This window comes from Artemia sp. Qi Xiang Cuo, chromosome 13 (assembly GCF_049724085.1).
Source record: "Artemia sp. Qi Xiang Cuo chromosome 13, ASM4972408v1, whole genome shotgun sequence".
Lineage (NCBI taxonomy): Eukaryota > Metazoa > Arthropoda > Branchiopoda > Anostraca > Artemiidae > Artemia > Artemia sp. Qi Xiang Cuo.
This window is the reverse complement of record NC_142806.1, coordinates 53,634,499-53,662,258: the sequence shown is the minus strand read 5'-3', so window position 1 is coordinate 53,662,258 and position 27,760 is coordinate 53,634,499. Positions and strand designations below refer to the sequence as shown.

The 27,760-nt window shown below is 34.6% G+C and overlaps 1 protein-coding gene across 2 annotated transcripts; it reads left to right on the top strand.

The window, feature by feature from the left end:
• The first annotated feature begins 5,491 nt into the window (after positions 1–5,491).
• Positions 5,492–25,757, top strand: LOC148945422 (uncharacterized). 2 transcript variants are annotated; one of them, XM_089099618.1, is made up of 2 exons: positions 5,492–5,521; positions 17,691–25,757. In XM_089099618.1, exons 1-2 carry the CDS (start codon positions 5,512–5,514, stop codon positions 18,356–18,358), a joined length of 678 nt encoding a protein of 225 aa, XP_088955744.1. In that variant the 5' UTR covers positions 5,492–5,511; the 3' UTR covers positions 18,359–25,757. The 2 variants fall into 2 exon arrangements, with proteins under 2 accessions (XP_088955744.1, XP_088955745.1); XM_089099619.1 differs by having other exon boundaries at positions 5,509–5,559; positions 17,691–19,714.
• The last annotated feature ends 2,003 nt before the right edge of the window (positions 25,758–27,760 follow it).

Below are 27,760 nucleotides of genomic sequence, written 5' to 3'. Positions count from 1 at the left end.
ACAGTTTGTTGAGCACTTTTGATATAGTGTTACTTCAAGAACACTTATTGACCGGTGCCAGCGTCAATTTTTTGCGTAGAAGTCCTGATCATATTTACCACAAATGCACGGCGTACATGTGGTCGACCCTCAGGAGGTCTGGCGTGTATCATCAAGCGTCAACTCTGCAATTTCCCCCTAAGTGTTATGGTTCTGATAATCATTATCTTGCGATCAGATTTGGCAATACTGTTGTAATTAACGTTTACCTGCCGCATAATCAGAACAATATGCTTTCTTTTACTGCATTTACTAAGACCTGTGTCAAGTTTAAGAATTTAATCGATAGGATCTGTGCGAATGGGTATGATTTGTTATTAATCGGTGATTTGAATTGTGATATAAATTTGACGTCTCCCCGATCTGAAACCCTCTTAAATAGCCTTCCCCCGGCTTTCGGATTATAAATAAAGATTTGCCCTATACATATATTAATAATACTGGTTCTCGCTCTAACCTTGACCATTGTGTCTGCTCAGCCGATCTACCGACATCTACCGTTCACTTTGACGAAGAAGAGAGGGACTATGACCACCTACCCTTATCGTTACAAGTTTCTATTTCTGCTAATTTGGTGATTAACTCTCTTCGTGTAAATAATTCCAAGTGGTTTGAAAATCGTAATTGGAATTGTACAAATTGGCCTGTATATCTGGCTACTCTAGCCTCCCGGTTGCACAGTATTAAAGTACCATATAACCTGTTATGTTGCAGTGTTTTTTTATCAAATGCTCGAGCCCAATTAAAAATGTATTATTATGGCATTGTAGACTGCATGAAGAAGGCTGAAGAAGTCGCAGTTCCTAGTGAAATGGTTCGTTGCCGTACTCGTATAACCCTGAGTTGAAGAAAATTAAAAATCAAGCAAAATTGTGGCTCCGAATTTGGATTGCTTGCGGGCGTCCGTCTAGTGGTAATGTTTTTAACATTAAACGGAAAACTAAAATTGCTTTTAAGCGTTGATTACGATCTGTTCGGGAATCTGGTGCCGAATTTCCGAAAAGTTCCAATGAATGGAAGCGTGTTGTTAATTCTTTGAGACTTGATGGTTCATATGTTGACAACATACCGCAACGACCCTGGATTCAGCATTATTCAGGTTTATTTTCTGTAGTAAATTATACTGTTCACGCTCGGTTTTCGATTCTTTTGTCTCGTTGTTTACCCCCTAAAGTGTCATAACAAAATGTCATTCCCGATTCTGATGACGCCATTATGGCGTCGATTAAGTGACTGAAATCTCAGTCCTCTGATATAGATGGTATTTGCGCTTTTCATTTGAATCCGCATTCAAAAGAGTTGCTATCTCATTTACAGCTTTTATTTCAAATGTGTGTTTGTAATTCCGTTGTTCCTGATAGTTTCCTTGGTGGCACGGTTACCTCGATTTTGAAGCAAGGTAAAGATCCTAATAAGTGTGATTCGTATAGGCCTATAACTGTCGCATGTAATTTTAGTAAGTTATTTGACCATATTTTATTACCTCGTGTTATTGACCTAGTTAACTATGATGCAAATCAGTTTGGGTTTAAAAAACGAATTGGTTGCCAGCATGCGCATAGAGCCATTTCAGTTCTTTTAAGAGATAATAGCGTTAAGGGACAAGCTCTGCATATATGTGCCCTTGATGTGTCCTAAGCATTCGACAGTGTTGTTCATTCACAGGCCCTTTACTCTTTATATGAGCTAGGGACAAACGCCTTTATTCTTTTGGTTTTAAAATTTTGGTATCTTAATTCTTTTGTAAGATTGAAATCAAATGGTGAGATTTTTGGGAATATACCTGTTCGCTGTGGTGTTAGACAGGGACGGGTGCTTTCTCCATATATTTTCAGTGCTTGTTTATCAAGTGTTCTTTCGAAGATACCCTCTACCTGTTTTACCGGATTTTCGGATGTGTCTTACCTTGGATACTCCAAAGATCTGCTGCTTATTAGTCGATCGAAAGTTGGGTTAGCAAAGAGTGTTAATAAAGTCCTTTCTTCTCTTGCTAAAATTGGTTTATCCCTAAATATTGCCAAATGTGAATATTTGTCGTTTAATGATAAGTTTAGTACGGGTGGTTTAAATTGCCGTCTTTTTATTATTCCCCGTGTTTCTAGTCTCAGGTGGCTTGGGATCTCGATTTGCGATTCAGTTTCAGCTCTCCGGCGAAAAACTGTATCTGATACTAAAGATAAATTAAAAATTGGTTATGCCAAGATTGTTGCTAATCGCGGTCGTTATAATAGGCATGGTCTCGCGAAATTTTACTCGACTTTTTGTGATCATGCTATACTTTTTGTGTCTGGACTTTACCCTCTGCTTCGAGAAAGCGATCTGAATCTAACCCACATTTATTATTTCTGGTACTGCAAGTTTCTTCTTTATTTGCCACGTTCCTACCGTAATAGAAAAATAATTTCTCGGTTTGGTGCTACTGATATTATGCGTATTCTGCACCATCATCAACATGTAATTACCCCTGAAGCGTGTTTAAGGCTGTGTCCTCATCATCGCCTCATCCGGTTGTTTAGTGCTGTTTGATATATTTGGTTAATTATTTATTTGTCATTTTTTTGTAGTGAATTTTTTCTTTCTTTCTTTTCTTTTTTACTCCACTGTTTTTGCTCATGTATGTGGGTTATAAATAAAATGAATAAATAAATAAATAATTAGAACTTGCTACCAATCCAATGTACCTCCTCCGAAGTTTCTACGACCACCCTTTCTATAGAAACCATATATGCCCCCAGAAATTAAAATTTAGTTCAACTACATTGAACTAAATTACCATCTCAAAAGTTTCGATTGGATGTCTTTGGGGAAACAGTAGCGTGGGAGGGTGGTTAGCTGCCCTCCAATCACTTTCGACAATTAAAAAGGGCACTAGCCCTTACAATTTCCAATCGAATGAGTCCTTTTCGAAGTTCCTACAACAACTTCTTTGATACGAAATGCCCTGGTTTAAAACAAACAAACAAACCAAAAAAAAAAGAATAAATAATATATTGCGCACACATCGCTCTTTACTTAGGTAGCGCTATTGCGCTGCATAAGATTTAAGGACGAAATGCTTCATTTTGCGGCATAATTATATCTTCAGAACATAGGAGGTTTTAAATAGCGGTTTCAGAATATTTTAGATTGGTTGACTGTCACAAAATTTCCACTAAATAAAAACTTAGCCTTGTTAAGGCTAACATTTGGTTTTCGAGGTCTATTTAGCTACAATTAGCACTTCGCTCTGGTATGATCTTTAGCCACGTGATAAGGGCACTACAAATAAAGATTTTCGTTCGAATAAGCCCTCCTCAAAAACTCCATGGTCACTTGTATGATATAGTCATATCTAGGAGAGGTGCGGAGAAGATGATTCTATGGTCAGCCCAATAATACCGACTCACAAACATTTGGGTTGGGTAGGGATTTTTTTTTTCAAATAAAGATAAAGAAAGCTATTTTTTACAATCTAGGGGGACATTTTGTTTTTATAGGCATTTTTATAAAAATACAAAAAGAGTTTCAAAGTCTAGCGGGTCAACCGTCCTCCTGCCCATGGAATTAACCCCTATGGATTGACCTTGGGTAGCAGAACAATAAAATAAGATAAAAAGCTGCTCCAACAGATTTAATTGTATAGGAAGTGACTTTCAATTTAATTAGTTCATTTTTTAATGATTTTAAAGAACACTTGCAATTATAATGAATTACTTTTTTATTATACTCGTAGAGTTAATGTTTTCATCGCAATATTTAAGCAGTTTCTCAAGGTCTATTTTGAAAATAAAGCAATGATTTTTGGTCATATTTTAAGTCGTATTTTCTATTGACATTTACGGAAAAGATCGTAAAAGGTCGTATTTTCTATTGGCATTTACGGAAAAGACACTAATGAATCAGCCAATCAGAAAACAATGTTTTTGTGTGCTATGTTAAAAATAAAAAAATGCTTTCCTCTTTCAATTTCTGGTTAAGTTTCAGTTTTATATGTACTATTGTAGTTATAAATGCTAGTACTACTGCTACCGCTAACAACTTACTACAGTGCCAAGCTGCCTGAGGCTAACATAGCTGCACATGCTCCCCTCCTTCCCAATATATTCAAAGCCTCCTTCTTTTAACGCCTCCCAAGAAGTTTTCTTTTCCCTTAAATATTTTCTTATTACATCCTTCGACCTAATTTTTCGCTTGGCCGCAGATGGTGGGCCGACAAGGACAATCTTTTGCAATCTGTCATCCTACATTCACAGAACGTCTCGTAGCCATCTTTACCTTTGTTCATTATAGTCCTAAAAAGTAGGATTAAGCCCCATTTTCGACGCAGCCTACTGTTTGAGATACGGCCAGTCAGTCAAGTATTCAAACAATCTGTTGGAAATTTCTCTGGAAAATGTCTAGCAAATCTTCCTCCGTCTTTCAGAGTTCCCACACTTCAGAACCATACTTGACCACCGTTATCACTGTAGCTTCTAAGATTCTAATCTTGGTTTGCAGACTTATCTTCCAATTCTTCCAAAATTTTTCAACTATGAAAAATACCCCAGGCCTTGGCTAGTCTACTTTTTTCATCTTCACTCAACCTACCATTATTACTAATAATACTATCTAAGAAATTGAACCTGTCCACTTGATTGATATCCTTGCTACCCAACATCAACTCTTTATTTTCACTTATCCCTAGTCTTAGTGACTTAGTCTTCTTAATTTTACTTTTTATACCTATTGGACGTTTCTTACATCCTGAACTCCCTAGACACTCAAAACTAATTGATATCGTATTACTAACATTTTCATCTAAATTACCTAAATCTTCAGCATAATCTAAGTATAGGAGGTTTTTGCTTCTCCAATTGATTTTGTGTTCACCCATTATCTTTCCTGTGCTCCTTAAGACAAAGTCCACTGAAAAAATCCATATAAACGGAAATACAACACAGCCCTGTTATCTCCTGGTTCAACACTAAACCAGCAACTAGCCTCACTTCCTATCTTAATCGCAGTAATAATATTCTCGTATAACCATTTTAATGTATTTATCCAATATACCATTCAAGTATAAGACCTTTGCTAAAGCTGTTCTATCAGATGAATCCAACACTTACTCATAATATATAAGACTGAGGACTAAATGGGTTTGATGACTCAGGTGCTTCTCAATTTTAATATAAGAGTAGAAATTTGGTCAAAGCATCTTCTCCCCTACCTAAAGCCATACTGCTCTTCTCGAAAAACTTTATCTACAGCATCTCTACAAAACTTTATCTAGAGCATCTATTGTAGTATCTCTTCTTATACTGTCTCCTTCAGAAGAGCCCAAAGAAAATCATAAACCCAGTAGCAATACTGGTGAATAAAAGTCGTTTGAAATACACAAAATTGTTTCGGAAAACATAGAATTGCGAGGCTGTGTTTTAAATTTTTCACATTAGTACTTTTTTAGAAGAAACAGAATAAATATACTGAAGCAAAAGATTTTCAAAATCAAATCAAATGAAGAAATGTATGCCTAACTCTTATTGAATGTGCTTATTTTTTTTAGTGGGTATTAAGATTTCTAAAACCTGCCCTTCCTTATTTAAAAGAATGGCTAGGCCTAGGTCCTAGCCTGTTTTCAGCTGAACAGGGGAGTAATTATATAGTGATTGGCTAATCCAGTGAATCTTTTGCAAATCATATTATTGACTTATGAATAAAGTGAATATACCACTTATGTGTCTTATAAAAGTGAAACCTTGCAAAATAGATCTTCTGCTTAAATAAAGTACACCCAAAATTGTTTTGAGCTTCACAACTTTGCTCAATCCAAATTTGTAAGGTTTTAAAGATATTTAAATACATTTCCTAAATTTTGAAAAAAAAAAATTGATATGGCTTAAAATTCTACTCAAAACAGGAATTGTATTTTCAGAACTAAAGCCAGAGAAAAAGAAACTAAAAATTAAGGTAAAATGTTCTTTTGTCAAAATTTCACCAGGTAATAGACCCATCATATAGGTAAATTTCAGGACCTGGTAAAGATTTACCAGATCATATTATTGAGTTACAACTAAAGTGAATATACCATTTGATGCCCTTTTTTTATGCTGATTACAAATATAACAATCATTTCTATCAGAAATGAATTTTAGCCCCCCCCTATATATGTCAATTCAGGATATATATTTGCACATATGGGGGTGGGGGTTAGGTTAGGGTTAGGGGGGGGGGGCTAAAATTCATTTCCAATAGAAACGATTATTATATTTGTAATCAGCATAAAAAACAGGGGTAAAGTTCTACCAAATCATATTATTCATGTACGAATAAAGTGAATAAACCATTTTATGCCTTTTTTTTATGCTTATATCTTATATAGTAATCATTTATATTATAAATTGATTTAAGCCCCCCCCCCTTATATATACCTAACCAAACCCTGAATTGCCATATTTAGGGGGCAGGGCTGAAATTAATTTCCGATAGAAATGATTATTATATTTGTAATCAGCATAAAAAAAGGCATTGAATGGTGTATTCACTTTAGTCCTAACTCAATAATATGATTTGGTAAATATTTACCCAGGACCTTCTAGAGGAAGAAAGAGTAGAGTTGGTTACTTCAAAATACCTTCCCAGGACATACTTTGGTAAAATTTTACCAAATCATATTACTGACTTACGAATAAAGTGAATATACCACTTGATGCCTTTTTTATGCTCTTTCCAAATATAATAATCATTTTTGTTGAAAATGAATTTTAACCCCACCCCTATATACCAATTTCGGGTGTATTTTTTCAAATTAGGGGGGTGGTGGTAAATTTTAAACTTACCTCCCATTTACATCAGAAATAGGATTTACCCCCCCCCCCTAATGTGCAAATATATAGCCTAAATTGGTATATATATGGGTGGGTAAATATTTACCAAATCATATTATTGAGTTACAACTAAAGTGAATATACCACTTGATGCTTTTTTTTATGCTCTTTATGCATATAATAATCATTTTTGTTGGAAATGAATTTTAGCCCCCACCCCTATATATGTCAATTCAGTGTATTTATTTGCCCATTAGGGGGGTGGGGGTAATTTTGTTGCGGCTATACCTAAGAGTGTCCGTTTGAACTTTCCCCACACCCATCGAAGGGGAAAAAATATACCCTGTAGAACTGACTGACAAAGATACTAGTGACTCAGATGAATTTTACTTACAGGTACAGGAACAAATAGACAGGGTATCAGGTAGAAACACAGTATTTTCATTAGAGGATTTCAATGTCAAGGTTAGTAGAAATAGGGATAGATAGTATCCTAGCCCTGGTAAATTTGGCTTAAAATTTGGCCTGTAGGTATTATGCTTGAGATTTTCTTTGCAACATCTTTACCTTTGTTGATAGAAGAGCATCATCAATTATGGAAAACCAAGGTGAACCCAGATTTACACAAAGCCTCCTCTATTCAACTGGAAGCCCCAAAAAACTTCTTGCTGTTGGGTTCTAAGCCAGCTTAAGTGCTTTGTGTAGACTTGAAAAAATGTGTGTTAGTCCATGTCCTTCACTGGTTTGGGGACAATTGCTTTCCTTGAGGCCAATATAATTTCAATGATTTAAAGAATATAGGGTAAAAGGCACTGATGATTTGACAGTGTAATTTTGGAACCACTGTTGAAATTTTCCTTCAAAACATGATAACTCTGCTTAGTTGTGACTTGGAACACCATCTCTTGAAGCCACTGTTATATTTTGATATTTCAAAACATGGACACTATATCAGATACACTTAGATAAGAAAAGAATATTCAATTCAATCAGTTTCCTGTTTTCAACACAAAATGAGATCCTGACAATTTTTTATTATGTTATGTTCAAACTGTCATTACTTGGTTATTTTTTTGCAAAAAAAGTTGGGATCAGTACCAATGCATCTAGATACATCTGATCTCCTCTAAACTGTAGCTACATTGGTTTTTTCTTGATAAAATTAAATTAAAATGGCAGCTAATATTATATTGACAAAACTGTGTTCCAAGTGTCAAAATTCTTGTGTGATGTAATGGTATACCAGGCCAACTAAAAATGTTCCTTCAGCCAAATTCAAACATAGATAGTGCCTTCTATTATAAGATTCATTTCTTCTGAGAATATCTAGTAGTAACTTTGTCAAAATTTTCAATAGGTCCTGTTGAAATATAGATGACTTTCAAAACTTCACTGAACATGTAAAACAGATGAAAAACAATTGGTGTCAAAATTCAAGGGTTCTCTGATGAAAACAGTTGTTGAATTTACAGGTACTTTCTCAACAATAAGATATTTTGATGATTATTAGTTCTAATAATGTTTCACATGAAAAAAAAACATAAAAAAGATTTTTATTAAATCGTAGTTTTACTGATTTGATGCTAGATGTTTCCATCATCTGAGGCACTGCTGCTTGGCCTCATACCATGTTCATTTATTTAAGCATCTGACTTGGTTGATCACAACATCCTAATTCATTTACTGCTGAATAACTTTGAAGTAGACCCTCTCTTAGTAAATTTTGTATATGGTTTCTTTCAAATAGATCCCAAGTTGTAAAATACAAAAAAATTCTCTCTGATCCCCTCCCTATTTGGTGTAGAATTCCTTAAAGAGCCTTGTAAGGACCACTCTTGTATCTAGTATTGATTAATGGAATTGGTAAGAGATTCCCTCAAAAGACCCTATCCCACCCAAAATGCTAGTGAAACATGTTAAACTACTTTGTGTCACAAATTTCTAGTAATCTTAAGTAGAACATGCATATTTTAAGGACTCTGGACTTTCCAGACAAAGGTTATTCAAAACTAAAATTTTAAAAGTGAATTAAGATGATAGATTCACCTTGAAATGGCAAAGTGTTGACAACATTTTCACTGTGATGAACAAAAAACTCTTTGCTGGACCATTAACGCTGAGAGGAACTGGGCCATTCCAAATAGAATTTGAAGGTATTGTTTTTGTTGCATATATGCAAAATGTGAAAAAAAAAGAAAAAAGGCATGTTACCTAGGTCACGCAATTACACTCCATATGATTGTCCAATTCTGTTCCTATACCTGAGACAAATTTTTTTCATTTTTTTGTTTCCATTCTCTGAATAGTGTTTTGTGTATTTACACATTAATCAGAGTTAAAGAGAAATAAAGTAAAAAGAATAGGCATATCAAATGCACACGGATCCACCACAAGCATTACCCAAGGATTTTGACATGTGTCAATTTGGGTTCCAACTAATGTTGAAAACAGGTAATTTTTGTTCTGTCAAATTTGTAGTTCAATTTCAGAAAATCAGAGTTTTGTTTCCTTTTCTGATAAAACTTCAAATTTCTAATCAAACAGTAAGATTCTAGGTGTTTTTCCTACATACTGAAACCCTTTTCAAACCAAAAGTCTTCAAGTTAGGCCTTTCAGAGTAGAAAAAGTGTTGTTTTTTTTTTTTTTTTACAAAAACTGTTGAATCATTGGTGCCTTTACCCTATAAATTCCAACTTGAAATGATACAATATTAGAAAATAACTATCATATCAAAAGTTTGATTGAAGAATTCAGATGCTTCCAACTGGAGCTATCAGGAGTTCCGGAAACTTAAATCCCAAGGGTAGGAAACATGAAATTAGGTGATATAGAATTTATTTACTTAGGCAGGAAGGACAGGGTACATAGACAGGGAGTAGGGCTCATGATGAATAAGGAAGCTGCAAAATCTTGTTTAGGTTGGGAAGGTATTAATAATAAATGGCTAGTTGCTCATTTTATCACCAAAAAGTGCAGGGTATTAGTCACAGTAGTATATGCTCCTGTAGAATTGACTAACTGCAATAGTAGCAACTCAGATGTGTTTTACTTACAATTACACAAACCAATAGAAAGGGTCCTAGGTAGAAATATAGTGTTTTTATCACAAGATTTCAACATTTAGGTTGGTAGAAATAGGGATTAATGGTATCTTAGCATAGGTAAATTTAGTGTAGGAAAAGAAAACAATAACAGTTATAGATTGCTGTAATTTTGTAGGTATAAAAATCTAGGTATAACCAATACAGTGTATGGTCATAAAATGGTCCATAAGTTAACATGGTATTCAAATGATGGTAAGAGAGTGAACCTTATTTATTATTTTATCAAACAGTTCGTGGTAACGAACTGTATATAAGGAGCGACCCGGCTCAATGGTAACCAAAACTCTAAAAAACGGGTTTTTGATACCAACAGATACATCAAAAGAATCAGATTTCAATGCTGAATTCAAATATATAACGTTCATCAAGTTTAGTGCTACCCATCAAAAGTTACGCGCCTGAGACAATTTGGCTGATTTTCAAAAAAAGGGGGAAAGACCCCTAAAAGTTATGGAACCTTAATGAAAATCACACCATCATATTCAGAGTATCAGAGAACCCTACTGTAGAGGTTTCAAACTCCTATCTACAAAAATGTGGAATTTTACATTTTTTGCCAGAAGAAAGATCACGGATGCGTGTTTATTTGTTTGTTCGTTTGTCTGTTTTTTTCTTCCCCAGGGGTGATCGTATCGACCCAGTGGTCCTAGAATATCGTAGGAGGGCTCATTCGAACGGAAATTAAAAGTTCTAGTGTCCTTTTTAAGTGACCAAAAAAAATGGAGGGCAACTAGGCCCCCTCCCACGCTTATTTTTTTCCCAAAGTCACCCGATCAAAATTTTGAGATAGCCGTTTTGTTCAGCATGGTCGAAAATATGATAATTATGTCTTTTAGGATGACTTAATCCCCCGAAGTTCCCAGAGGGAGGGCTAAAAGTTATGAACTTTACCTAATGTTAACATATAGTATTGGTTATTGGGAAGTATACAGAAGTTTTCAGGTGGTTTTTTTTGTGGTAGTGGGAGGGACGGGTGGGTCGGTGGTTATGTTGGAGGATCTGTTCATGAAGGAAGGTTTCATGGGGGAAGGGAAATTGCCATGAAGGGGGCGCCGGACTTGCCAGTATTATTTATTGGCTATTGGGAAGTATACAACCATTTTCAGGAAGGATTTTTTCTGGAGGGGGGGCTAGAGGAGGGGGTTACTCTGGAGAATATTTCCGTGGAGGATGTTTCTTTGGGGTAAGGGACATTTCTATGAAGGGGGCGCCGGATTTCCAAGCATTATTTAAGAAACGATCAGAAATTAAATAAAAAACAAGTTTTTTCAACTGAAATGTAAGAAGGAATATTAGAACTTAAAACGAACAGAAATTATAACGTATGTGAGGGGGATTCTCCCCCAAGTCAGTACCTCGCTCTTTACGCTACAGTTTTTTTTAGTGCTTTCAAAAGAGCTATCTATTCTAATTAAACGGCCTTTGTGATTCAGGGGTTTGTGTATCAAATTTTTTTTTAACTTTTAACGTAAAGAGCGTGGTATTGACTAAGGGGAGAACCCCTTCATATAAGTAATAACATATACGTAATAAAAAAAAAAATAAAAAAACAAGCGATACGGCTCAATAGTAATCGAAACTTTTAAAAACGAAATTTTGATGTCAATAAATGTATCAAAAGAATGTGTTTATAATGCTGATCCTAAATATATAAATTTTATTAAGTTTAGTATTACTCATCAAAGGCTACGAGCCTGAGAAAATTTACTCGATTTTTTAAAGAGGGGGAAACATCCCCTACAAGTGAAAGAATTTTAATGAAAATCACACCGTCAGATTCAGCGTATCAGAAAACCCTATTACATAGGTTTCAAGCTCATATCTGCAAAAATCTGCAACTTTGTATTTTTTGCCAGAAGAAAAATATACGAATATAGAAGTTAGTTACGTAAGTTAATTTGTAAAGACATCCATTTAGCAAAAGGAAAGTAAAATTTTTATACAAATAAAAGCTGCATTAACTAAAAAACGATCAGAAATTAAATAGAAAAAACAAGTTTTTTAAACTGAAAGTAAGGAGCGACATTAAAACTTAAAACGAACAGAAATTATTCCGTATATGAAAGGGCTGTCCCTCCTCAACGCCTCGCTCTTTACGCTAAAGTTTGACTCTGTCCCACAATTTTATTTTTTTAAATAATAAAAAGCTTTAGCGTAAAGAACGAGGCGTTGAGGAGGGGACAGCCCCTTTCATATACGGAATAATTTCTGTTCGTTTTAAGTTTTAATGTCGCTCCTTACTTTCAGTTAAAAAAGCCTGTTTTTTCTATTTAATTGTAAACCAAAGACTGGCAGGATCAATACAAAATACTAAGGTATATAGGAGTGCTGTTATTGATGATAAAAATAGAAATCATCATCTAGTAGTGTCTAGGGCTAATTTAAAGCTGAAATTTAGGAAGGGTAACTACATTCCAGGAAGTTCTGACATTGGTAGACTCCAAGATAAGAATTTCGAGAAAACTTTTGAGGAACAGCTGAGTATTAAACTGGAGAGTTCAAAATTTGACAATATATAGGCTAATGCAGCTAGGAACATTAGTGACTTCAATTCACTTTACAAGCACTTCAATTTACTGTACCCCCTCTCCCAATGTACAAACATATAGCCTGAATTATATATTTCCCATGCATTTTCTGTTTCTTGGTTTTGTGAACATTGATTCAATTTATATGTATTAAGTTGAAATAAAAAAGTGATGTATGGCAAAATATTTAGGAAATATATAATTTGAGCTATATATTTGCACATTATGAGGGGAAGGGGCTAAAATTAAAGGGAAATGAAGTATTTTTAGGAATGATATAAGTAAGTATTTTGGGATTTTTAAAGTTGTTTTCAGAACTTTATATTGTTTCCTTCTCTGCACACTGATACCCTTTTCTGAAGGAAACACACTACAGAATTAGAGAATAGCACCAAATGATTTCAAATGTTATGTTTTTCAGTGGTGAAAATTCAGAAAAATCCTGGGGGGGGGGCAAATTCTATGTCTCAATTAGTCAGCAAAAAGTAGCACAAATTGGCAAAAGTGCTAGAAAGGGACAGTCAAGCCAAATTTAGCTGTGGGCAACTTATACTTTATGAATAATTAGTTAGTGACAAATTCAAATACATAAACACATTAAGTATAAAAAAGAGCATAAATTTAAAGTTATTCAGTTGACTATGAAGTACATAATTCTGATTTAAAAGTTTGAAAAATGTCATGATTCTCATTCATCCAATTTTTTTCACTCTTGCACCAACAGCAGTTTAAACATAAAAAATGAAGAGGTATCTGCTTATGTCAACTAAAGGTCTTGACTTTTCTATTTGGATAGAATTCTGTTTGCACAAGCATATTGTTGTTTCAACCATCTTAAACCACTGGTTTTAAGATTAAAGCTCTAAAAAATGCTCTTCAACTGCCTGAAACAGAGAATAAATGCTTGAAAGTACCTGGACTATGCTTGCTTGAATACAATATCTGTCAAACTAAAGGTGTGGCTCATTATTTCAAGAATAAGCAAGAACTAGACATCAATTGCTGCCTGCAGCTCAAAAGCTTCAGAGCATGCGCCCCCCCCCCCAAAAAAAAAATGCCTCTGTATTGTTTTATAAGGTTTCAAAAGGATTTTTCAAAGAATTTACAATTTATATATGGATGTGAAGCAATAAGTAGAATTGAGAAGATCTATAAAAAAAAATTTTTTTTGGTATTTCTGTATTAATGTCATTGTAGCTACAGGTTTGGCAGCTTTTAAGTGCTGCTAATCTAAACTTAAATTGTTTGTAGCAAATCATAAAATAGGATGCTTCATTTAAAATCAAAAGAAATTATTCAAAAACAAAATAGTTAATTTGATTTGGGTAGAAAATAGGCTGATATACTGTTTATATCAGCCTATTTTACTACACACTAGTTAGTGTGAAGTTAACATAGGCTTAGGCAATGAATTTATATTAGGCGAAACGTCAATGGCAAAAGTAGACTATATAGGCTATATCACTTGACCCAGCTTCTAGTGTGAATAAATTATTCACCAACTTTGCCTTTTTAGCTGGTTGTCCAGGTTTAAAATATTGATTATCTTTCTTTGACTCATTGCAAAATACTGAAAAAATAAATTCATTCATTGCAAACTTTACAGACTTGATCACTAAGGCTCCAGGATTTGTGTCATCTGAATTTAATGTAGAGTTTATATAAAGCTTAGTATTGGATAAAATTTGTATCTTTGATGGAATAAAGGATGAGTTTGTTTTGTTTTAGTTTGACATCTACTCAACATTTCCTGAAAGGCATTTTTATTAAAAATGATTTATGCTTAAAGGAGGCAAATGAAAGACTAGGTGACACCATTAAATCTTGCTTGTTACCTTGCTTTTTCACATGAGTAATAAAACCTGATTTCTAACAATTTGGGAACTTACCAATAGAGGTAATTTCCTTAAAGAGAAAGGGAAAAGGTTTGGAAAGATTATTGGCAAAGTCTTTAATTATTTATTTCATAATGTCTAATGGGAAAATGCTCCCCTCTTTTAAATGTGTAGAGAGGGAAAAGGGATCCTCTTCTGCTACTACTAGTACAAAGACTAAGGGCATTAAGGTGAAAATTTCAGGGAGAGTGGAGAAGATGTCAAACTAAAACAAAACAAACTATTGGTATGCAGGTTTTTCAAATGACATATCTGCAATATCTCAGTAACAGCTTAGGGTATTAAATTGAATCTTTCAGGGGATGTTGAATCTAACCAAAAGATGTTATATGTATGACACTATGACTATTACTACTATTGATGCTAAGGGTGTTAGGGTTAAACTTTGAGGGAATGATTAGTGGGATGTTGAACTAAATAAAAGCAAAACTATGTGCATGCATGTTGTCAAAAGGGCATATTCCCAGTATCTCAGGAACAGTTCAGAGTATTAAGTTGGAATTTTCAAGACATGTTGAAAGAGGTGTTGAACTAGCAAACAGACACTATGTTAATCCTATTACGGCTACTCCAACTGCTACTATTGCTACTAGTACTAATATAAATAAGGGTATTAAGGTGCAACTTTCAGGGAATGGTAATGGCAGTCTTGAACTAAACCAAAAATGTATGTGGGTAGCAATTACTCCTTTTGACAACCTGCATTAGGTTGTCAAAGGGGGTATCAGTAATATCTCAAGACTGACTTGGAGTATTAAGTTGAAACTTACAGGGTATGTTGAGAAGGATGTTGAACTAAACCCAAACACACTATATACACATGGGTTGTCAAAAGAATGTGTCAGCAACATCCCAGCCACTTCTCAGTTGTTGTTGTTGTTGATAGGAATTTTAGACACCTTAGTTGTGTCATACTCTCACTTAAGACTTTCTCTCTTTAAATTTCCTTCTGTTTTATCCTATTTCCAAGTTTCATAGTGATGTTTTGACATATAGCAGCTAAATGGCTTTTTAGCTATCCATTTGATCCTGAATACAAAACAGGTCTTCTGAGTGGGATGGAAAGAAGTCATCAGAAAGGGTTTAAAGAAATTCGTAACATCTTTTATTTGCATCTTGTGATGATGTGATGTTTTTTTTTTTTTTTTTTTTTTTTTTTTTTTTTTTTTTTTTTTTTTTTTTTTTTTTTGAAGGACTGAAACATTAAAGTAATTTTGAAAATATTTTTCTCCTTTCACCCTTAAGACTCCTTTTTCTTCCACTATGTTTGGCAAACTCGTAGCTACAGGTAGGCACACTCGCCCACACGCTTTGACCCCCCGCCCCCAAAAAAAAAAATTGTTTAGCTTACAAAAATGTAAAACAGCTATGTTGGCTTCAAGCAGTTGGGTTTTGTGATGAGTTGTTAGTAGCAGCATAACCAGGATAAAATAATAAACAAATACAGCACAAAATTAAAGAATTTGTGAAGCCAATAACAACATCATTGTCAATAATAATATCATAAAAAAATTATTGAGACAAGACTCATAAACCTTATCCAGTCAATGAGAACAAAAGATGTATTGAAAGGTAACCTGACCTTAGAAATAAGGATTTAACTTAGGCCCATTCTAAAATGGACTGAAGAATAATCTTTCTGCTCAAGCACATAAGTAAACATCCAAAAACTCTTCTTTTTTTTACCATTGGCTAGTTGTATTAGAAGAAATATTGTAAGATTCTCCACTCTTACAAAATACAGTAGTTCTGAAACACGCCGCTGGCTTGCTAGTTTTTTTTTACCATTAGAACAAAGACATTACATATAATCTTCTATTTACAGGCTAGAATATCTCAACTCCTGCTGTAAATACAGACTATGGTGTTTTAATGTTTCAAGGACTGAAACATTAAAGTAATTTTGAAAACACTTTTCTGCTTTTCACCTTTAAGACTCCTTTTTCTTCCACTATGTTTGGCAAACTTGTAGCTACACGTAGGCACACTCGCCCACATGCTTTGATCCCCCCCCCCAAAAAAAAAATCGTTTAACTCACAAAAATGTAACACAGCTATGTTGGCTTCAAGCAGTTGGATTTTGTGATGAGTCGTTAGTAGCAGCATAACCAGGATGAAATAATAAACAAATACAGCACAAAATTACAGAATCTGTGAAGCCAATAACAACATTATTGTCAATGATAATATCACAAAAATTATTGAGACAAGACTCACAAACCCTATCCAGTCAATGAGAACAAAAGATGTATTGAAAGGTAACCAGACCTTAGAAATAAGGATTTTGCTTAGGCCCATTCTAAAATAGACTGAAAAATAATCTTTCTGCTGAAGCACATAAGTAAACATCCAAAAACTCTTCTTTTTTTACCATTGGCTAGTTGTATTAGAATAAATATTGGCAATTAATTAGTAAACAATTTTTTTTTGTTTTTTTTTTTTGGGGGGGGGGGGTACTTGAAATCCATTGTTTTTTAACCCTGGAAAATTAGGGGAAATCTTTTGTAAGTATTGCCCATTGTTCTTTGCCTAGTTTTGGCAGAAATTTTAACACAGTTTACTTTTAGCTGATGGCCAAAAGGATTGTGTAAAGGCTAAGACCATGGCTACATTTGAGGTAACCCTAAGAGATTTCAAAAACTACTTTAAACAGTCATAAATACTTACCTCATTCCTAAAGGTCCATTGCTTCATTTTGCCTTCTCCCTGATGGATCAAAAATGCACTCCCACTATATTTTATAGTTACAAACAGAGAATGCTAACATTTTACAACAGATGACACTGTTGAGAAATAAGCACTGCTGTAAAATTTAATGAGAATTTGCAAAGTGGGCTGAATATTTTTGTCCATGAGGGGGGAACCAGTAAAGTTAATCAATGTATGTTTATGAATTATATAAGCATTTAGTGTTTGTTGATGTTCTTTTTTGTTTTTCTTCTTTTATTATTGTGTTTTTACTCCACTTGTACTACTTGTTCTCTTAGTAGTTGTGGGTAATAAATAATTGAATTGAAAGTTTAAAGTAGCACTCTAAAATTTTCAGGTTTTCTTTCAATTTAGCCCCTGCCTTAATCTTTACCAGATTATTCCTGGGGGAACCTAACACTAAAAATGTAGAGGTTTTTGGGGTATTTTTTTTTATTATTATTTCATGTTTTAATAACTCATCCTGACTGCATGTATGACCACTTTAAGGTATGGCTGGTATACAGAACGGGGGAGAGAAGAGGTTACTCTATAGAGAACTCATTAATACTCTCTTCTTCTCCAAAAAGAACTGATTTATGTGTACATATACCCATTGCTCATAACATTTCTAATGTGCCTTTTTTGTTTTAGATTTGCTCCTTTTGTTAGTGCTTGGATTAGCACTGACATGCCATGGATATCCTAAAGGGCCCAAAGGGGGCTCTAGATCTTTGTCTAGACGAAGTAGGATGTCTGGATATTATCAACCTCTTGCTGCAGATAAACCTCGTGCTCAACCATTCAAGCAGCCTTCATATATTGGAGCCTTTGGCATACTTGCAATCATACTTGGAATAATGTTTTTGCTTGTCTTGATGTACTATGCTTTGAAATTCTATTGTGATAGAAAATGGGACGAAAAACCCGAAGAGAATATGAATAATTATGCCCATATGAGTGACACATTGCCCCTTGGTGATTATAAAAAGACTAAGGGGAAAGATAGCATAATTGAAAACAAAGAACCTGCAACTGAGCACAAAATACGCTATGGATTCAATGTGGCCCTTTTAGGTAATGGCCCAACCTCTCACAAAGATTATCTAATTAATTCTAACTATAAAAATGTGGATATGAATGTTGATCAACCTGATCATCATTCAGCACATTCTCTGAATGAGACAGATGAGAGTAATATTTCCCCAACACCTTCAACTGATCAAAAAGAAGTGGAAGAAGATACTGTTCTAGAGACTAGAATATCTCAAACTGAACTATCTGTTCCTTTAAGAAAAGATGAAATAGAGACCACCATTTAATGATGAAAGATGTCAAATTTTTGCTGTACCGTTTCAGTTATTTACATCAGTTCTTCAACGTTTATTCTTTTTGAATCAATTGGGAACGTTGTTTGTATCAAAGGTTATATTTAATGTCGCTCTGTGGTACTTTTAAATATGGCACAAAATCTTAGAGACTATTCAGTCAGTTCTGACTATAACATACTGAAATGAATGTTGATCAATCAGATCATCATTCAGTGCATTCTAGGAGTGAGAAAGGTTAGAGTCATGTATCTGGAAAAAACATTTGGAAGAAGGTCCCATTTTGGAGCCAAGAGTCTAGTAAATTGAATTATCTGTTCTTTTAAGAAAGTAGGAAATAGAGGCCAACATATTATGTAAACTGAGCAAATTTGGCATATTTTTACGGTACCATTTCAATTATTGCAACAGTCAACTAAATTTGTGCTTTTGAGCCTCTTATGAATGTTGTTTATACCAAACGTCATATTTAATTTGGCAATGTGGTACAGATAATGGCAAAAATTCCGCAAAATTATTTGGTCAATTCCAACTATAAAACACTGATGTAAATTTTGATCAAGTGGATCATTGTTCAGTGCATTCTGTGAATAAAAAAGATGAGAATAATGTATCCTTTTCATCAACTGCTTCAGATTTTTACTATACTTACAACAATGTCAATTGATGTTTTTTTTTATTTTCCTTTTAGCCATTGTGTTTGCTGCTTAAATGAAAGATTATGTGTAATAAGATGATAAGGAGAATTAAGATTGAAAAAAGTAACAAAACTATCTAGTATAGTATTAAATTGACATCATAACAGGAATCAGGTAAATACCAGTGTTTTGTTTAAAGTTTAACTAATTTTATTTTGTCCTATTTCAATCAAAAATAACCTTTTGCCAATCATTGTGTAGAAATTTTGTAATTCAAACATGTTTTTGGAGTCTTTACCGTCTCCAGAAACTACAGCACAAGTTTAAGCTTAGTCAACAACAGAAAAAGGACATTGATGGATTAAATTTAGTGTTTAGTTTATAAAATCTGTTTTTAGACTTATTCTGAAAATCAGGCAGTGGTCAATTTTAACATTTCTCATAAGAAGTCCGTTATAATTAGCAAAATGTATTGATCGGACCAAAGAATATAAGTAACTGATAAAAGTGGAAACCAACACTAGTCTTGACAGAAAAATATCAGCGCCATCTAGTATTTGATGTTTCTTGGCATTTTCTTTGAGTAATCACAGTGCCAAAGTAGTTTAACAAATTGTAACAGGCAAGGCCGTACCCAGGATGTTTTTTCGGAGGGGGTTTTACTAATTTTTTTTTTTTTTGGGGGGGGGGGGTTACACAAAAAAACGCATACAAAATTTGTATATGTCCATTTTGTTATGTTTTACAAGTCAGACAGACATTTCGGAGGGGGGGGTGTTCAACCCCCCCCTGGATATGACCTAGGTAACAGGTAAAATTACTCTAATGTTTATTCTCTGATGAAAGTATGTGAGAAAAAAATAACAATTAAGAAGTTTAGGAAAATGCCAAGAAATGCTAACTGGCACTATTGATTTTGTTTGTCAACATTAGAGCTAGTCTCCACTCTTACAAAATGCAGTAGTTCTGAAACACGCCGCTGGCTTGCTACTTTTTTTTACCATTAGAACAAAGACATTACATATAATCTTCTATTTACAGGCTAGAATATCTCAACTCTTGCTGTAAATACAGGCTATGGTGTTTAAAGCTCTTGGATTTGTACTATGCATTTTTTTTATACTTTATGATGTCTTGTTTTAACTACTCCTTATTTTAATTGGGTATTTATCCTTTAAGAGGCTTATAACTTTGCAGACCTAACTCCCTACAAGGTCTGCATAGCACCCTTCACTCGAAAATTTTTGTGGAGTAGGCCTATATTTAATATACGCATATTCAGCATGTTTGAGCTAGCGTATTTCTCTAAGCATCAGTCGTCACCACTCAAGAGCTTTATCATCCAATAAAGTTTGGAACAAGTGTATTTGTCCTCTCATTGTATATCTGCAAGGGCAAAAAAATATTGTATTTTGTGAAACTGATATTTTAATTATGCTAGATACTAACAGGACCAGGAAGAATGCTGTTAATGTTGTCGAAGCTTTTTGAAACTTCTATTGTGATGAACTTTTATTGGCTCTTTTTATACATATATGTTAGTCTGCATATTGTATCTGTCTGTGTATTGTATTCTATTTGTGAAGACCAAGTTGAGATTATTGTCTTATCATTTTTATTATATTATGATGGCTTGAAATAGACGTACGTAGTTCAAGCCGGGGGGGGGGGGGGATGGTAGAGAGGAGCTGTCATTTCCTTTGATGGAATATATTTTGACCCAAATATTTGGTGCTAATGATTTTGTCAAGGCATTGTTTGTGCATGTTTGTAATCAGGAAGACGGAGTGCCACTCTTCTGGCATTCTAGAGAGGTTTCCTGATTTTTTGTTCGGGTTGGGGGGGGGGTAGAACTTCTTCTAGGAAGTGTAAGAGTGTCTAAATAATTTATCTTATCCCCCTCCCCCAAAGGTTTAGATTAATTTTATCCGGAATTTTTCTTGTCTCCTTCCCCAGGCTCCTGCCCCCCCCCCTCCCTTGTGTCTCTTAATGAATGGCCATAAGACTAATCTCGGGGGAACCGTGCTCTCATTTCATTTTCCACCGAATCTCCTGAGTAAGAAGACATTGCACTACATGAAATTGTTCTAGCTGACTGTGGAGTTGGAAGTGTAATAATAGTGAACGAAATTGCATGATTAGCGATATCTGAATGAACCATTAATGGTTTCGATTTACTTTCAAGAGTGCTTTGAGTGTACTCAGCTAAGGGTTATTTTTAATATTTCTTCACTTCTAGTATTTATTGTTATTTTGCTAAAACTTCGATGCAAATCACTGAATTGTGCTACCAGCTTGTATTGTGCTATTTTAGCACAGCTGAAATAGCTTTTTGCTATTTAATAGCACAGAATTGTGCTATTTTATAATTTAGAATACCTCTTATAAGTGCCTTTGACTGTATTATAATGGCTTGTTTTTTTAAGTCTTTTTTATAAATGAAATGGAAAATTTTAGGTATATAAAGAATGGGTAATTTTTGCTTTAATGGGCTTATAAGTTTTACCCATTATTTACATGTGGATGCATTTTATTTATTTTATTCAATACAGGAGAAAGCCATAGGCTTGTCGCAATGATTTTATTTTAAATGGGATCGTAGTGTTGTCTAAAAAATTGTAAATCCTTTTCTACTTTTAATATAGGTTAGGTGTATTAAAATCAATTGTTCTTATGCATCTGATTTACAAATGGATAAGAAAAAGGAGTTTTTTTTGTAAACAAGTACAGGCGCCTCTCTAGTTTCAAACAATTCTATATTCGAACGCTTTTCTGAAACAAATTATGTTTGAAAGTTGAGGGCAGGGTATAATATGTTCAGACTTCATTTACTTTTCAAAATTAAGCTTGGAAAAGGATTTGATACCTTAAAAATTATTTTAAAGGATTAGTTACCATTGAAAACTTGAGAATTTATAGTTTGAGTGTGAAATTTGATTAAAAGAAAGGTCTTCAATCAAATTGGGTAGCACCACAGGGAATTCCCAAAGCTGCAAAATTGGTCAGGTGACATTTCCGTGGGTTGATTTTTGGTGCTTTCTACCGGGTATGCCTGAAAATTCTCAGGGACTGTCCTTTCCTTAACTTCAAAAAGAAAATTCAGTTTTGTTTAATAGGAAACAAAATCATATTCTCTAATGATATAAGTTTCATCAAAATTGAATATCTCTTTCTCCGGCGCATAAGGAGAAAAGCTGTTCTCCTTTTCTAAAATTTCTAAGCTTTTTCTAATATTTCTAGGAAAGTAGTGGTTGGCTTTCAGTTTTCTGTCGTTTATTCGAATCTCTTATATAAGCTCTTCAAGTCATGACGAGACTGTCCAATCAATTCTAAATATTTAGGCACACAAACTAAAAACATTTATAACTGACGAGATAGAGCGATTCTTCAAGGTATCGAATCCCCCCAATCCGCTGAGATAGGCTTCCATTCTTTGGCTTAAAAACGGATGTCCGGGCCACAATGTAGTCAGAATGGTGATAAAATCATAATTACTCACGTCTACGACACCGACGTTGTGTGCCATTCCTTGGGTTTTTTTTTAGTTAAAGATTGTTCAACTAGCAAGCATTGGCTTAAAAACGGATGTCCGGGCCAAAATGTAGTCAGTATGGTGATAAAATCAGAATTACTCACGTCTACGACACCGACGTCGTGTGCCATTCCTTGGGGTTTTTTTCGGGTTGCAGCGGTAGCTAGCAACCTAGTAAGAGACGATCACGTTCAACGTTAAGAAATATAAAAAACCATAACTCCTAAAAAAGAGTTAGTTAAAGATTGTTCAACTAGCAAGCATAAAGTTACGATTGACAAATACAGAGTCAATATTCAAGGCACAATATTTTTAAGCTAGAAAAGATGGAAGTTTAGTATAACAATCTTGTAGGAAACTGGGAAGATATGCAAAGACATATCATTAATAGTGGACAATAAGGAATAAATTAGCGTTCGTATAAGCTTTTCAAACCAACTTCTTGCCATTTTTATTTTCTGCTTCTGAAATAAAATTGGGGTTTTAAGATAAAAAAATATTCATTCATAGATTTTTGCTTTTTATCGACAGGTGTGAATATGTTATTTCTCGCGCTCTAACCGTCAAACAGTATCTGATATGTATGTAAACAGCCAATGCCATTTAAATAGAGTCCTTGTGTCGTTAGTTATTTGGTTTGGAAAGGGGGTCAGTGGCGTAAGTAAATAAGCTCAGCCAGAGTAGACCCATCTCTAAATGGATATCTGGGGAAGGTGAACAGGAAGACTGTACGAAAGCACAGGGTTACTGGCCCCCCCCCCCTTGCTCTTCCTGGCTGAAGGGCCATGAAAGGAAGATCAGCACCCTATAAGGACTAAAGTCCAATACCGTATTCTTTACCTTTAATACCGTTCATTAAAACTCAAATAAAAATATTAGTCGTATTTATTTTGTTGATTTACTCTTGTTTTTCAGTGTATTTAACTTTGGGCGGAAGCTAAAAGAAAATGCCTGCTTTCTGAGAAGTTTCTGATTGGACCTAAAAAAAAAATAAAAAACTTTGCCTTTAACTGCAACCTAAATTTTGATAAGATATAAGTCTATTTAGCAGTTTTGTTTTTTTTTTGTTTTTTTTTTATTATCTTCTGCTGGGGTAGAGCTGCACTGTCAATGCTACTAGTAATTTTAATTCCCGTGAAGCCGATGAATGTTCGGATATCATTATAATTCATTGAACAGAATCAAACTTATGAAGAAATTATCTTTTTTAAAAAGCAGCAAAAAAATGAAAATATTTGAGCTATACGAGTGAGTTAGATGTCAAATTTTTACTTGTTTTGTGAACATCATAAGAATTTTTCTTTAAAAAAATACTTAGTACTATTTTTCACTCCTGAAAAATTCTTCCCCTCATCCCCCCCTCCTATTTTACAGAGAGATCTCTACTGCATAATTTCGTTGTTTTGTTTTGTTTGTATTTTCTTTCTAATTACGTTGCATTTCCAATATTTACCTTGTATTTTGTTATAAACATCGTAAATTGTTTGCGTTGTTGATTTTTGCATTTTTCTTTCTTGTTTTTTTTTTGTGGTTATTAATTCTTGTTTTTTTGTAACCATGTGTCTCGTTTTTTTGTGCAAAAATTGCGAAAGATAAGTTTTATTCATCAAGTATAAAGCTGAAGTTGGACAATAGATCTTGGCTTTTCCAAATGAATCTGTTGCTGGTCCATGTGTAATTTGAACCTTTAGTGCACTTATTAAATCATGATTGTTTTATAGTGCGAGCCAGTAAGGTCCGAAGCTGAAAAGAGCAAATTTTTAGGCCAAATTTCACAGATTTTTTTTTGTGAATTTAGGTCTCTTTTCCAACATATTGTGCAACCTTCTGCTTTCTTTTTGAGAGGGGGGATTTCGTCTTCAAAATTGATCATGGATTCGAGTATGAGCAGCTATGCGTTACCCATCGGTTAAAACATCCTGTTTTGGACACTAGATATCAAGTTTTTACTTCCAAAATGGGTCATATTTTTTTTTTGGGTGGGGGTCTTACTTCTAAGTTATTTCTTAAGGGATTCCCCTTTCTTACCTTGTGCAGGTAAGGATGTATGAACTAAAGAACAATACTCGTTTTTTCATTCCATATGGGTGGCTGTGACCATTGGGGGGACAGAGGGGAGCTCTAATCCCCCCCCCCCCCTTGCTGAATGATGATGCCTTATATTTTATATTTTGTTTTGAGATTTCTATGATACAACATTGGAAGTGCTGATTAGATCAGGTTAGCCCCCCCCCCTAAAATTCAGCTTAGGGGCACCCATGGCTGTGATTGATTCGCCTCATTTTATTGAGTTAACTGATGGGACTAACTGCACCTGATGCGGAACTTGTAGTATACGCCTGCTTAGGGATGACATTTTACTATGCCTGTCCTCTTATTCTTTGTGGTAGCTTTATTATTTGTACTTTTAACAGTAAAGTTGCCTGCGTTTCGGAGTGGCGGGATTATATATCTGATAAATTGGTCTCTTAACGCGGGAGTTTGTCGGTGACAATTTTCGGACTTATTCTGTGATGTAACTTTCGGGCCAATTTCTAATTTGATTCGTGCTTTTTTAGAATAACCAAAAGTAGTCTAGGGCATATAGGGAGATTGAACTAAGCTACTTATGATAGTCGTGCTATTTTAAGTAAGGGGGTTGTTGGCAAGGCAGAGTCTAATTTTTTGCTCGGGGCAGGAGGGCTCAGAAAAATTTATGAAACGCATTAAATCTGTTTATATGCTTTTTTGTCACTCTTTACGAGTCGGACAAAAATTTCGGAGAAAAGGGGGTCAAACCTGATAACCCCCTCAACCTGGAATATGTCCTTAGTTTTGGGTCATCCTCACATTTACCCCCGTCGTTGCCAGTCCAAAAACTTATGATAGCTACACTAGTAAGATATGACGTTGTTCTGACACCTATAACGCCAGGGGAAAAAGTAGCTCCTTGGATAAATAACTCGTGTACGCTAAAACGCAGTTTACCTTATAACTCATGTTGGCCATATATTTTAAAGGCTTGTGCTCCTTGATTTAATCTTTTCTTTTTATTTTTTGAGTGATTTCGGTTCTGTTGGATTTTAACGGTAATTTGTGCCTTTTTTAGGCACTATGTAGTTGTTTTCTATTTTGCTTCGTCTCTTAGTCTGTTAAGCTTTTTCCAATGAAATACGATTAGTAAAAATAATTTATATACATTTTGTATGTTATTAGTTTAAACCAATAAAAAATTTAGATTTTCTTTCAATTTTGCTTAGGGTGAATTTTTTAGTCTTGTTATTATTTTTATCTTTGGTTGATGCATTTTTAAGAAGAGGTAATCCTAAGTCTGTGTTTGAAATCTCTTAAGAGGAGTCGCATCTGTTTTGCATGGAAAATCGAATGTCACCAGGACTTACAGAACCCCGCCAAGTAATTGTTGGGACCATGAATCACAGGTGCCCTCTTAAGGGCAACGTGATAAAGAACCCTAGTTCATAGTAACTGAAAATTCCAAAACATGTTTTGAAAAAAAACTGTTCAGTAGGAAAAAGTCCCATTTGAAGCTGATTTGAGAATGGTAACTATTATTTCGATTAATCTTTGGTAAAAGTATATTGCAAAACAAATTTATGAAAACTTCGAAAGGAAGCCCGAAACCCCGTAAAGATGGTGTCAGCCTGAAATGAAAGCCACAGCATTTTAATCTCCGTAGTCAAAAATCTTATACAGTACAATTACTGTCACCTGTCATGAGCAACAAGGAAAATCACTTTCAAATGGGAAGGAGGAATGTGTCTCCTTTTTTATTCTCCTGGTTTGGTTTCCTTTAGTCGTGGCAAGTGGACGCTGAAACCCCTGCTAGATCCAGGGGGTACCGGACCCCCCAAAATTTTTTCTGGCGTCCTCTCCCTGTTTTTTTTATAGATTTGTCAATTACTGGCACCTTTATCACATTGCCCCCCTCCCCTTCCAAGATTTTGTTCATTGGCGCCCTTGTCACATTGGGCCTCCCCCAAGATTTTACTCTAGATTTGCCTCTGGCTAAAACATTATATAGATATATTTAAGAGCTCATTTGAATTGCAATATCTAGTGCTTTTCGTAAGCATTAAAAACATAATGTAAAATCAAATAAAATTTTTGACAAAAACTGCATCTGTACATACAAAATGATGTAACACGTATCTTTTGACAAGATAATATAACACAGGTAAAATGGCTTCTCTGGATTATGAAGTCGTATTTAAGTGACTCTGCTGCCTGATTCCCTCAGCTCAGTTGCGAGACAAGTCACGTTTTATTGATCAATGCTAGTTGATATGATGTGGTGTACTCAGAAATGACACCACGTTGCAGTTCACATATTATTTAAAATGACGTTGTTAGTAAAGTTGTACTGTTGGTGGCCATTTTAATTGTAGCAATTTTGCTGTAAAATACCATTCAGTATTAATAACTGTCATTGTTGGGATAGCTGTTAAAAATGACGTTCTTGATAGAATTTTCAGAAGGTGTTCTTTTATCCTCATTTTTTTTTTTTTTTTTTTTTTTTTTTTTTTTTTGTAAAATGTAGTAGTTGGTATAAGACCTCGTAAAGAGCTGTTAGAGATTAAAATATCCTCATTCCCATGGACGTGTGTTGTGGAACTACACCCCTAGATAATTCATAGCCCCTCTTAGACAAATCGTGAAAGGCGACTGTAACGCTAAGCTTTGACAGATTCTATGCCTTGCCATAGCTAGCTGATTTCCCTTCTTTGCCTTTGCTCTAGGAAAAATCCTTAGTTGGGCTATTGATCCTGCTCAAAATCAATGGACGTGTCTGGCATTTTCCAAATTTTTATTAGGGAGCAAAAATAATGTTCAAAAAACATTTCACTGAAATAAGTATTTTTATAAGATGAAATATGTTGTTGTTTTTTAACATATTGCGTACCTGAATAGTGCGACTTTATATTTGCATCTTCTAGGTAAACGCATTTTATGAAGCAAATGGTCTAGTTAATAAAGGGTAACTAGAGGATCGAGAAGACTGCCCATTTTGGGATTTCCCACCAGTGGTTTTAGAAATAGCTATATGTATAAGTAGGACGAATGGGAAGATATTGCAGTGGATTAACGACGCTTCTTGACTACTTATGCCCTTGCGTCGGCCCTGCAGTGCGTTGCGTATGCCAGGGTCTACGAGGTTCGGTCTCTGGGTCCAGAAATACCAAGCTGAGGTAATGTGAAGATTATATATAGATGTCTTGATAGTTTCAT